General features: G+C 35.3%; 1 protein-coding gene across 2 annotated transcripts in view; it reads left to right on the forward strand.

Annotated features, from left to right (window-relative positions):
• Positions 1 to 12461, forward strand: part of ndrg2 (NDRG family member 2) — a 105884-nt gene extending 93423 nt beyond the window's left edge. The window contains exons 15-16 of one of the 2 annotated variants that reach the window (XM_051719196.1): positions 752 to 803; positions 7671 to 12461. In XM_051719196.1, the coding sequence (XP_051575156.1) occupies positions 752 to 803; positions 7671 to 7834 (216 nt within the window). In that variant the 3' untranslated portion in view covers positions 7835 to 12461. Of the gene's footprint in view, positions 1 to 217; positions 635 to 751; positions 804 to 7670 lie in introns of those variants that run through there. The other variant, XM_051719205.1, reaches the window with a different exon arrangement.
• The last annotated feature ends 233 nt before the right edge of the window (positions 12462 to 12694 follow it).

Genomic DNA, 12694 nt, shown 5'->3' on the forward strand with positions numbered 1-12694 from the left:
TCTTACTTGAATCGCATGAGGACACAGGTAGAATGTGTTTTCCTCTGTCCTTTAACTTTGACCCTGTTCCTTGAGGCTCGTGTGATGACGGGAGGCCGTTTCCTCGCTCTGTCGGCGGGCGGTACGGCTGTTGATTCCAGGCGGGCTGGCGGAGAACTCAGAAATGTCGACTTGATTGAAGATGGAGGAGTAATCTTTAATCTCTTCACTTCTGTAGGCCAACGGATGAAGATGCGAATTGCTCAGCGGTCTCCTTCGGAGTGTTCGGTTGAACACAGAGTAATCTCAACTCATCCAGCGAGATGGAGATTGTATGGCTACAGTATCAAGTCGGACATTACTTCCTTGTGCCACGAGGTTGCACCTGAGAGCAGCAAAAAGCTACGTCCGTATTCGGTGAACGAAGTCGCTGGAAGCGAATTCTGGAAGCATTTCAGAATTATTTGAACTCCTTATGATGTCATGTTTGAGGGACGTTCTGTTGTGTGCCTCATCCAATAGGAGTTGAGCGCTCGATCCTTTAGTGAGCAAGGCTTCATGGATCTGTAGTCTGTTTTGGACTCCCTTTGTTTGATTTTGGCGCGATTTTTATCAGTAAAATTTACGACTTAGAAGGTGGGGGCTTGAGTTATGTTTATACGACTGTGTTAGGCCTGCCTTTGTCTTCTATCTGAATACATGAGGCCCAACACACTTCAAGCACTGATTAAGATTAAAGCTCTGTGTGTAAATAAAGTGTGTATATTTTTAGCCCAGCAAAGTGACAGAGGCTTTCAAGTACTTCATCCAAGGCATGGGATACAGTAAGTAATTTGATATTATTATTATTATTAGTAGTAGTAGTAGTTAGTAATAATACTGATTTAACAGGGTTCCTTTGGGTCCTTAAAAAGTCTTAAAATGTCTTAAATTCAGTTTTCTAATATTTAAGGTCACAGAAAGTTTAAAAATTTTTTAAAGGATATAACAAAAGTCTTAATTATCATTTAAAGTGGTCTTAAATTTGGGGACGCAAAGACCAGAATCGTTATATGACCCTAATGTGATTATTAAAGTTTAAAAGGTTATGATTTAATTTAATAAATGTATCATCTGCATGTGCTGTGGGCTTAAAAGTTAAAAGCATGCGGGAACTTGACATTCAGTGTTTCCAGCGGTTTCACAGCATTTCGCAATTATCAAATACAGAACCTTTATGACAAGCGATCGCTGATAATCTACTGTTGATGAATTATGACAATGTTTACTTTAAAGTGTTTATATTGTAATACCTTGTTGATGAACATAAGTGCATATTTTACAGTAGGTATTCAACCAGAATAGGCTTTCTACTTCCGCCATCACCGCATGAATTAGTCATTAGCAGCTTTTAACCGCTAAGGGTTATAACCTTAGAATTTCAAAAGGCCAGAGCTGAGCCTCAAAGCTCTTTCTCCCAATGTCATGACCATTCAGTTTGTGGCAGTAATGCATGTTAGGCTTGGTTTGCCAACCGCCTTTAAATAGAAGAACAAACGCAAGTTCACCACCACAACATTGATTTGGTGGCTGAACGTTGCAATGGAGATGCATGTTAAACACTGTCCTGCATCATTCAGCGTTTACGAGGACACCCAATCATTGGAGGCTTATTTGTTTGTATTTTCTTAATTCACATTTCATTAGAGAGAATCATCATTTGTGATTATTTTTATACATATACACAGACATTATGAGCAAGCATCATTAGGGAGCATATTCAAACAATAGTAACTTCCAAAAACTGTGAAGACTCTGAGCTTATGCTCTATTTTAATGTGCCTATAGGCTAGACCATATTTTCTATTTTTTAAACAGGATTATCAAATGTGAATTAATTAATTTATATGTATATCATTGTATCATATGTTATATTCTCCTGGCAATAAAAACCAAAGAAAAAGTGAACAGAATTATTCTTCATGGAAGCATCAAATGAAATATTGTAAAATATTTCAATAAGAATCACAATTTTCTATTACATGAATTAGGCTGGAAGTATTGTATTTGTCTCAATATATGTGCTACATGTAATAACCAAAAACACTATGTAGTTCAAAACTGTAGGTTACGTGCATTGTTATTCTTTATCTGTCTAGTATTTTATTAGTATTTGTTATTAACTGATTTTGTACCAAAGCTCGATAACATTGATTATTTTTCACAGTGACTATTTGCACACAGGTGTAAACACCACTTGCCACTCAGTGTGGCTGTTTGCACCTATTGGCAACATAGAAATTTGCAACAAACTGATTTGGAAGTGTTGCTGCAGTGCCGTTGGGCGTAACACCAGTGCACCTGTGCCTTTTCAACCCAGGTTCAATTCCACGCATCGTTTTTCACATTTATTTCCTGTCTCCACTCTTAATATTTTCTTTAATACTACTAATAATATTACATAAAAATTAATATAAAGGTAGTTTTACTACTAGTAGTATATGTTTGTTTTGTTTTTTTGGCAGAAAATTGGTCATCCAATTAACAGGTCTGTCACATGTGAGTAAAACAAATCTGATTTGGGCCACATTCAGCTGCTGTGTGAACGTAGCAAAGATTTTATGTAGTTTAACCCTGGTGTTACTAAAGTAATATGGTGGTAATATACAGTGCATTCAGAAAGTATTCAGACCCCTTCATTTAAAAAAAAAAAAAAATTCACATTTTGTTATGTTGCAGCCTTATGCTAAAATGCTTTCAATCATTTTTATTTTTTCACATCAATCTACACTCCATACTGCATAATGACAAAGCAAAAGAATGGATTTTTTATAACTTTACAAATTTATTTAAAAGAAAAAAATTGAATATCACATTGACATAAGTATTCAGACCCTTTGCTATGACATTTGAAACTTAGCTCAGGTGCATCCCATTTCTCTGGATCATCTTTGAGATGTTTCTACACTTTGATTGGAGTCTACCTGTAGCAAATTTAATTGATTGAACATGATTTGGAAAGGCACACACCTGTCTATATAAGGTCTCACAGCTGAAAATGCATATCAGAGCAAAAACCAAGCCATGAGGTCAAAGGAACTGCCTGCAGAGCTCAGAGACAGGATTATGTTGAGAGACAGATCTGGGGAAGGCTACAAAAATTAAATTGGCTGTATTGAAGGTGCGCAAGAGCACAGTGGCCTCCATAATTCTTAAATGGAAAATATTTGGAACAACCAGGACTCTTCCTAGAGCTGGCTGCCCGGCCAAACTGAGCAATCAGGACTCAACTACCCGATGGTCACTTTGGTTGAGCACCAGAGATCATGTGTGGAGATGGGAAAACTTGCAGAAGAACAACCATCACTGCAACACTCCAGCGATCTGGGCTTTATGGGAGAGTGGCCAGACGGAAGCCTCTCCTCAGTGCAAGACAAATAAAAAAGCACCTAAAGGACTCTCAGACTGTGAGAAACAAGATTCTCTGGTCTGATGAAACGAAGATTTAATTGTTTGGCCTCAATTCCAAGCGTCATGTCTGGAGGAAACCAGGCACCGCTCATCACCTGCCCAATACCATCCCAACGGTGAAGCATGGTGGTGGTAGCATCATGCTGTGGTTTGTTTTTTTCAGCAGCAGGGACTGGGGGACTGGTCAGGGTTGAAGGAAAGCTGAACGCAGCAAAATACAAAGATATCCTTAATGAAAACCTGGTCCAGAGCACTCAGGACCTCAGACTGGGCCTAAGGTTCACCTTCCAACAGGACAATGACCCTAAGCGCACAGCCAAGACAACGCAAGAGTGGTTTAGGGACAACTCTGTGAATCTCCTTAAGTGGCCCAGCCAGAGCCAGGACTTGAACCCAATTGAACATCTCTGGAGAGACCTGAAAATGGCTGACGGTCCCCATCCAACCTGACAGAGCTTGAGAGGATCTGCAGAAAAGAATGGCAGAAAATCCCCAAATCCATGTGTGCAAAGCTTTTCGCATCATACCCAAAAAGACTTGAGGCTGTAATCGCTGCCAAAGATGCTTCAACTAATTACTGAGTTAAGGGTCTGAATACTTACATCAATGTGATATTTCAGTTTTTTCTTTTTAATACATTTGCAAAGTTATCAAAAATCTGGTTTTTGCTTTGTCATTATGGGGTATGGAGTGTAGATTGATGTGGAAAAAAACAAAATTTATTTTATAAAAATTAATAAGTATTTTGGCATGAGGCTGCAACAACAAAATGTGAAAAAATGAAGGGGTCTGAATACTTTCTGAATGCACTGTAATAACCATGTTTAATTTTGTGGTTACAATTATTTGACTACAAAATACCATGTTGATACTGTGGTTCCTGTATCTGTAGAGGACGTTAGGACAGATCCATGTTCCAATCGATTTTACCGATCCCACTCTTTCATCCCCATTTCATGTCATCCAAGACACACACTTTATTTTAATAAATAATCACAAAGTATTTTAAACGTGGAAATAAAATGTCGAAAGTGAGTGAGTTATAACTGAAAGTAAACATTGTTCTCGTGGTTATCGGAGGGGCTCTGTGAAGATCAGGCCGTGCAGAGAAGGCTTTGAGTCAGGTAAAGGCTAGGAGTGTGGTGGCCACTGCAAGGCAGCCCAGCGTCCTTCTCAATCCTGAAAAATCACTGTAGTGTTAACTGAGAAAAGGCATCATCAGTAGAGTGTTGGACAGTGGACTTAATTTCTTTTCGAGTCCACCTTTCACCAAACCCATTTTTCACCCCATCTCATGTCAGCAACTTTCTTTTAATAAACATTAACAAATTATTTTAATAATTGTTGTTGTGACACTCCATTTCCAAAAGATTGTAGAAGATTAGGATGTTTAGATTTTCACCCAGACCTTTGAATCAGGACAAACCTGGAATTTTACACAAATTAAAACTTAAAATAAATGTACACACTGTCTGTTAAGACCAGATTGCCCCACATCTTGTGTCAGTGGATTCGTTTTTCATCACAGCGGCAGGAACTCAAATGTTGCTAGGCAAGTCCAGACATGATCGATTTGAGTAGCAACAAAAATTGAAAAAATATATTTATAAAAAATAAAAAGTAATAAAAACACAATTTGATATATAACTGAGTTGAAAACATACTGATATTTTTTATTTATTTTTTTTTCTTTCAAAAAAGATTGAAGACGCAGTTGACTTATGCAGGGGGTAAAGAGAATGTGGGGGTTTTTTTTCACTCGTTTATTTTATATGAACAGTCCAAACAAATCACCAGAACACATAAATGTAAAAAATCGACTACTGTCCGTCTTTATCATGTAATCATGAACACTGCCGCATTATGTGGCTGTACCACCTATGATTTTACCTTTAAAACACAATCGTAGTGACAGTGATCTTGCAGGACAGTGTCAGTACCAGCCAGCTCAAAATGGCTTTTTGTGAATCTGCTGGATGTATTTTACTTTCCATATGTATCCAAACACACAAACAATTAGATAACAAAAGCAAGTTTCAAACCTGCAACCTTTTGCACAAGAGCCAAGCACACTGCCCATAAGCTATCAGTCCACATGTTTATTCAAATAACTTGAGCCTTTATCTACTCCACATTATCCTCTGTAACTTTAATGTAACATCAAAATAAGCACCTATATATTTCATTACGCTTATCAGCGGGGTTTCAATTGATCCACTCTATTTTAGTCTGGCATTCTAGCATTTTTTTTCTATACACCAATTAATGAGCTAACTAAGCTTTAATATTGCCATTCATTTTGCATTGTTAGATCACCTTCTATACAACAAAATGCAAAAAATACGAAACAAATAATGTTAATCAAAATATCTTGCTTTCTTCACACTATACGATGGTGCCAAAAGTGTCCCTTTGCACATCCTGGCTGTGATTTTGTGAACGAGTCTCACATGTGAGAATTTAACGTTTTATCGCCACGTTAATCCCCATGATAAAAAGGTTAATTCTGGTTGAGTACCTAATGTATTTCTCTTTTCTGTCTGAATGAGCAGCTGGAATCAGTGAAGCACAGACATTAAAAAAATAAAAAAGTCCCAGGCTTGATTATTGTTAAAAGTCCTGTGTTATGCACCAAATATATATATATATATATATATATATATATATATATATATATACACACACATATACATACATATATATATATATATATATATATATATATACACACACACATATACATACATATATATATATATATATATATATATATATATATGTATGTATATGTGTGTGTGTATATATATATATATATATATATATATATATGTATGTATATGTGTGTGTATATATATATATATATATATATATATATATATATATATATATATATATATATATATATGTATATATATATATATATGTATATATATATATGTATATATATATATATATATATATATATGTATATATATATATGTATATATATATATATATATATATATATATATATATATGTATGTATATATATATATATATATATATATATATATATATATATATGTATTTTATTTTTATTTTTTATTTTTTTCAGGTTATTATTAGTATTTTTGTTGCACTGTAATCTGCTTCTGGGATTTAATTCAATTTAGACTCTTGTAGCCCTGTCACAGGAAGGAAAGACTAAAAACATTTTTACACATTCAGTTTATCGATTTTAAAAATGATAGTAATAAGTCATAGGTCTTAAGTCATTTTATTGTCATTTGCACAGATTACACATGGTAGAAACTAAGCTTGCAGATACCCTGTTTTGCTGATAAGCAGTTCTAAGGCCTTGTTGAATGTGTGCCCCAGGCCCCAGCCTGTTTAAGTAAAATAATCTGTGATACAGGATTTCTTTTGAGATTGTGTGGGTTTGTTCTGTATGGACATATGGTAATAATTTTATTTGTTCAGGTCTTAAAAAAGGTCTTAAAAAGTCTTACATTTTATTTTAAAGACTCTGTAGCAACCCTGTTAAATCAACAACTACTTAAAGATATTACATTTTTATAACAGCAATACTTAAAATTGAGGAACTATTTTATGAATGTACTCTCGTGGTCACCTTAACACATTTGCATGGTGTTGCAGTTTGTTGTTTGGCTGCATTTGTTTTTTACAGTACACTAATAGCCATAATCAGTTTCAAAAACAACCAGCATTATATGTACTATTACACTGTGTCCTAACTAGAAGTGTGCTACCCAACCCAAGCCTGACAAGACCCAACAGACACATTTGATGTATAACGGATTTGTGTTAGATTTGTAATTAACAGAATTATATTATTATTATAAATAGTTAATGTCTTAATATTAAAGGAACTTGTTTTGTGCACAGGCACAAGGCTAGTTTATGCAGGTTAGGGCTGGTTTAATGTATCTAGATGGTGGACCAGCATAGTCGTGCGGTTTACCAGCAAAACTGATGGTCATCCTGCAAGAAGCAAGGTGATCAACAACCTGTCATCCTTTACTCACCCTCATGTTGTTAAAAAAAAAAAAAAATGTTCCAAACGTGTCTTTCTTCCTTGGAACAAAAAAGATGTAGTAAGACAGAATGTTCCACATACACCAATCTCTTTCACTGAATGGCAGAAAACGGGGCCAATGCAGAGCCAATTTTCGTGGATAATTTAGATCTCATGTATTTCTCTCTTTGTATTTCCTCTTCCTCATTTTCCCATTGTCTTTCAGTGGCATCATCCTGCATGACTCGTCTCTCTCGTTCACGCACCACCTCTCTCTCTTCCTCATACTCGATGGAGGGGTCCCGTTCCCGATCCCGCACTCTATCCCAGGGTTCACTTGGTGGACAGCTTCCTCCAAGCCCATCCCATACCATGGAGGTGTCCTGCTGAGGAGAGCCAGAGAGGGGGAGAGAGATGAATATATGGGTAGTTGAAAGTTTGAGTCATTTGATTGGTGGAAAGTGAGAGTCACTCTCTCCCTCCCGTCATTAACTCGTCTGGCAGATGATAGGGCCCTTTAAGCTCTGTGACATGTGCTGGGCCTTTAATGAGACCCAAATGTAGTATTAACCAATAATAATACTTCTAATATGAATATTGATTATGACATTAATATCACAGTCATCACTGAAAAAAAAACAAAAACAATGTTTCTTTTAGTAACATGTTGAATTTCTAAACAAAAGAATAGAGAAAATAATATACAGTGTAAGCTCATAATGTGTGTATCAACTTCTTTTTTGATTTTGTTTTTTGGTGTGCTTTTTTTCCTTGTTGTTATTTTTTTCTCTTATACAATCCTGCTGCTGTCAGAGAGGTACAGCATTTTAGTCTGTACTAATGTGGTGACCCGAGCGGGAATCTGTGGCAACAGTTTTAGGCTTAAGTACTTGACTCTGTCAATTATAACCAGCTCAAGTCTTCCATTTGCCCATATGAGAAAAGTTATATGTTAAAAGCAAGAGAGAAAATGGCAAAATATTGTAATACTATTTTGCCTAGATTTGTTTGGTTGGATCTTTGCCTGTTCTGAATTATATGTCAAACAGGTTGTTCCTTTAAAGTGAACATATGGTGAATGGTGTTCACAACTAATATAACGTCCTTAATGTTACTTATTTCTGAGTGAAACAGGATATTCAACAAGGAAAAAAATGTAGGGTGGGGCTCGATTCTATACATCAGGAATTGATTGGATTGTGAAAAAGTGGTTGTGTCATACCAGAATGGAGCCAGCAGGTTGGAAGGAGGGGTTGAAAATTAAAAGGGATTTATAAGGTCAGCCAAAAAGGAAAGTCTGAGCAAGTTGTTGCATTTTGATGCAAGATCATGAAGAATTTTTTTTTTTTCATTGAAATAGCATGCATTGATGAATTGCTCACAATAAGACCAGGAACATGTATTAAAATAGTAAAATTTAATGTCATGTTGACTTTGCAAAATTGAACAGGATTGGTAAAGGGGTCAGTCAAGTGCTTCCAGAGGGGCTCAGCCAGTGGATCACACTGTGTTAACCATTAGTATCAAAACCAATGAGTGTGTTTACATGTACAAGAAAGTGATGATAACTAACAAAAATCAGCTTGTTGTAAAACTCAGTCAGACATCCACACATGGATCAGGGTAATGGGTAAACATCTAGGTGTGTCTGGCTGCAGTTGCGCAATGAAGCTCACTTTGTTAACCATTAGTATCAAAACCAATGAGTGTGTTTACATGTACAAGAAAGTGATGATAACTTTAAAAATCAGCTTGTGGAGCCTGGGTAGCTCAGCGAGTACTGACGCTGACTACCACACCTGGAGTTGCAAGTTCAAATCCAGGGCGTGCTGAGTGACTCCAGCCAGGTCTCCTAAGCAACCAAATTGCTAGGGAGGGTAGAGTCACATGGGGTAACATCCTCGTGGTCGCGATAAGGGGTTCTCGCTCTCAGTGGGGCGCGTGGTAAGTTGTGCGTGGATCACGGAGGGTAGCATGAGTCTCAACATGCTGTGAGTCTCCACGGTGTCATGTACAGCGAGCCACATGATAAGGTGCGCGGATTGACCGTCTCAGAAGCGGAGGCAACTGAGACTTGTCCTCTGCCACCCGGATTGAGGTGAGTAACCGCGTCACCACGAGGACCTACTAAGTAGTGGGAATTGGGCATTCCAAATTGGGAGAAAAAATGAGAAAAAAATAAAATAAAATCAGCTTGTTGTAAAAATCCAGTCTTGACTGGTCTACTGTTCTGCACTCAGATATCCACACATTGAATAGGTGATAAAGGTGTTTACATTCAAAGCGAAATCAGGGTAATGGGCAAACATCTAGGTATTTTGATTTTGTTTTAGGCTTTTAAAAGTTTTCTAAAGAACACAGTTTAAGGCATTTACATAACCATACACATTGTCGACTTAATCCTATTTTGTGTTGTATCGTGCATGTAAACACACTCCTTTATGAGTGGTCCAGTTATGAAGCAATCAAACCCAACTACTCCGATCAAGTTTCATGAATAGAGTGCCAACAGGACAAATATTTTTTTCAGAACATTATGGTCAAAGCCTTTTGATTTTGTCCAATTCAAAGGAAAATTATAAGAATAACTAGCTTTATTCATGCAATATTTACCTATAACAAGGAATTCTTCTACAGTGTATCCTGTCATGTAGTTTGTATAATGGATATAATGAGGAGTATTTGATTGTAAATGTTCAAGATGGATTCACAGTGATGAGCATTTGCCTTTTTAAATGGCCACCATGCTCTTTAATGTAACTTGAGAGCAATAGCTCTGGCTTGGAGTGTACAGAATGCCATAGTGACGTGTACACAGAGGATCAATAGGATCTTCTTCGCATGTGTCTATTTGCATGTCTACCCATTTTAACATGCCTGAAAGTGAGCCAGTGTGTAGTGCATGCTTTAACGCTCTGTAGAACAATTTAAGGGATCATGTCACTTGTTTCAAAGAATGACAATGACTCAACCCAGAGGAAGAAATATGCTTGTCTGATCTTATTTTGCTGACTAACCAGCCCCTTTACTGCCAATAGGGTATAGCCATGTTGCACTTATTAACCTAATATCCCAAGAAAGCTCTTCCAATACACAAGGGTAACACTTTAAAATAATGTTATGTTACATTATTTTATGTTATAATATGTTAATATTAGTTAATGCATTCAATGATAAACTAAACTAAATATGTTTAAATCATTTATTCATCTTGTTTATGTTAAGGTATAAATATACTATTGATCATTGCTAGTTCATAAAACATTAACTATTGTTAATGAAAATGTTAAAATGTAGGCCTTTTAGTAATGAGATTAACCTATTAGTATATAGAGACTAACATTAATCAACATTAGTAAATGCTGTAGAAATATTGTTCATTGTTAAATCATGTTAACTATTGCATTATGTTAATCTATACAACCTTATTGTAAAGTGTTACCTCAGCAAGCCAGTGAGATTATCAAGTTAGCATGCTCTTATGTTCAAAGTCCCAAATTTCCATAGAAACATTTAAAATTTTCCTAAAAGCAATTTTCCTTTAAGCTCTCAGTCCTAGAGAAGTAATACCTTAAAAATAATGTTATAATTGAAAGAGCATAGTATATACACAACCGGTCAAAAGTTTTGAAACACTTGACTGAAATGTTTCTCATGATCTTAAAAATCTTTTGATCTGAAGGCGTATGCTTAAAAGTTTGAAATTAGTTTTGTAGACAAAAATATAATTGTGCCACCATATTAATTTATTTCATTATAAAACTAAAATGTATTTAAAAAAGAAAAAGTTTTTGAAATTGATGACTTGGACCAAATAATAAAGAAAAGCAGCCAATAAGTGCCCAACATATATGGGAACTCCAATACTGTTTAAAAAGCATCCCAGGGTGATACCTCAAGAAGTTGGTTGAGAAAATGTCAAGAGTACATGTCTGCAAATACTAGGCAAAGGGTGACTACTTTGAAGATGCTAAAATATAACACAGTTTTGATTTATTTTGGATTTTGTTTAGTCACAACATAATTCCCATAGTTCCATTTATGTTATTCAATAGTTTTGATGACTTTACTATTATTCTAAAATGTGGAAAAAAAAAGAAAAATTATAATAAAGAATAAGTGTTTCAAAACTTTTGACCAGTAGTGTGTGTGTGTGTGTGTGTGTATATATATATATATATATATATATATATTTTTTTTTTCCATCACAGCTGACACTTGCCAATAACAACATAGACCAAAATTCTCACAAACCCAGATGCATCATAACAATCACATTCAGCAAAATACTGCACTGAAAAATAAAATAAAATCAGTCAGATAGGTTTAAATTTACTGGAAATTTCTTCCAATAGTTATGTGCAAATGTGATGTTTGTACATTTGTTGCAAGTATAGGAACCGCAGCACTGTGTCCATGGAAATAATCACATATTTCAATTGTTTTGATTCTGTTTTAGAGACATTTTCTCATTTAGGATTGGTAGATTGTTTCGTTCTAACTACATGTTTATGTTGGGAATATTAATAATTGTGCTTAAGGTAAATATTAAAAAGTCCACCCAGATATATTTGAGCCTCTACCAAGAAATGGAAGAAGATGGATTCTGAAATGTTTTACCTACTGAATAGATGAATAACGATTAAAATTGTGAGTATAATGATAGTTAGAAACAAATGGGGATATAGAGATAGATTTACTTGTCGTGTGGAGTAAATGTAAATGCTTGTCCATTTTGTTTCTTTTGTTTTTGACTCCTCTCATTGATTCAACCCTTTCATCTTTGTCTTTTATTTTTCTGTGAAGTAGGCTACTAGATTTCTGTCTCAGTGTTTCTCATGGATTAGACATCAGTGATCTAGTTCTTGTGTAACTTTTAGCATTAGCACTAAAAAGGAAATAATATAATTAACAAAAAATGTCAAGAATAACAGAATGCATTCGAAATTAATTAAAAAACTTCTCTGTGTAATACTATGAACAACTGGGGGAAAAGGTAATAAAAGGGATAAAATTACACACTCTACGTTGAGTTTTAATTTCATAAACACAAACAAGAGGTTATTTGGTCATGAAAACATTTTAAGCTGTTCAAAAGTTGAATTGACCTTTTCTCATTCTTTCTTTTGCAAAGCAACATTTTGCAAAGCAAAGAACATAATATGCAATAATAAAATTATCAACTCACATTGTTATAATTTTCTAAAAATGTCAGTAAAATGTGGTAATTGTCCTCATCATGAACTGTGA

This window comes from Myxocyprinus asiaticus, chromosome 2, assembly GCF_019703515.2.
Source record: "Myxocyprinus asiaticus isolate MX2 ecotype Aquarium Trade chromosome 2, UBuf_Myxa_2, whole genome shotgun sequence".
Classification (NCBI taxonomy): Eukaryota; Metazoa; Chordata; class Actinopteri; order Cypriniformes; family Catostomidae; genus Myxocyprinus; species Myxocyprinus asiaticus.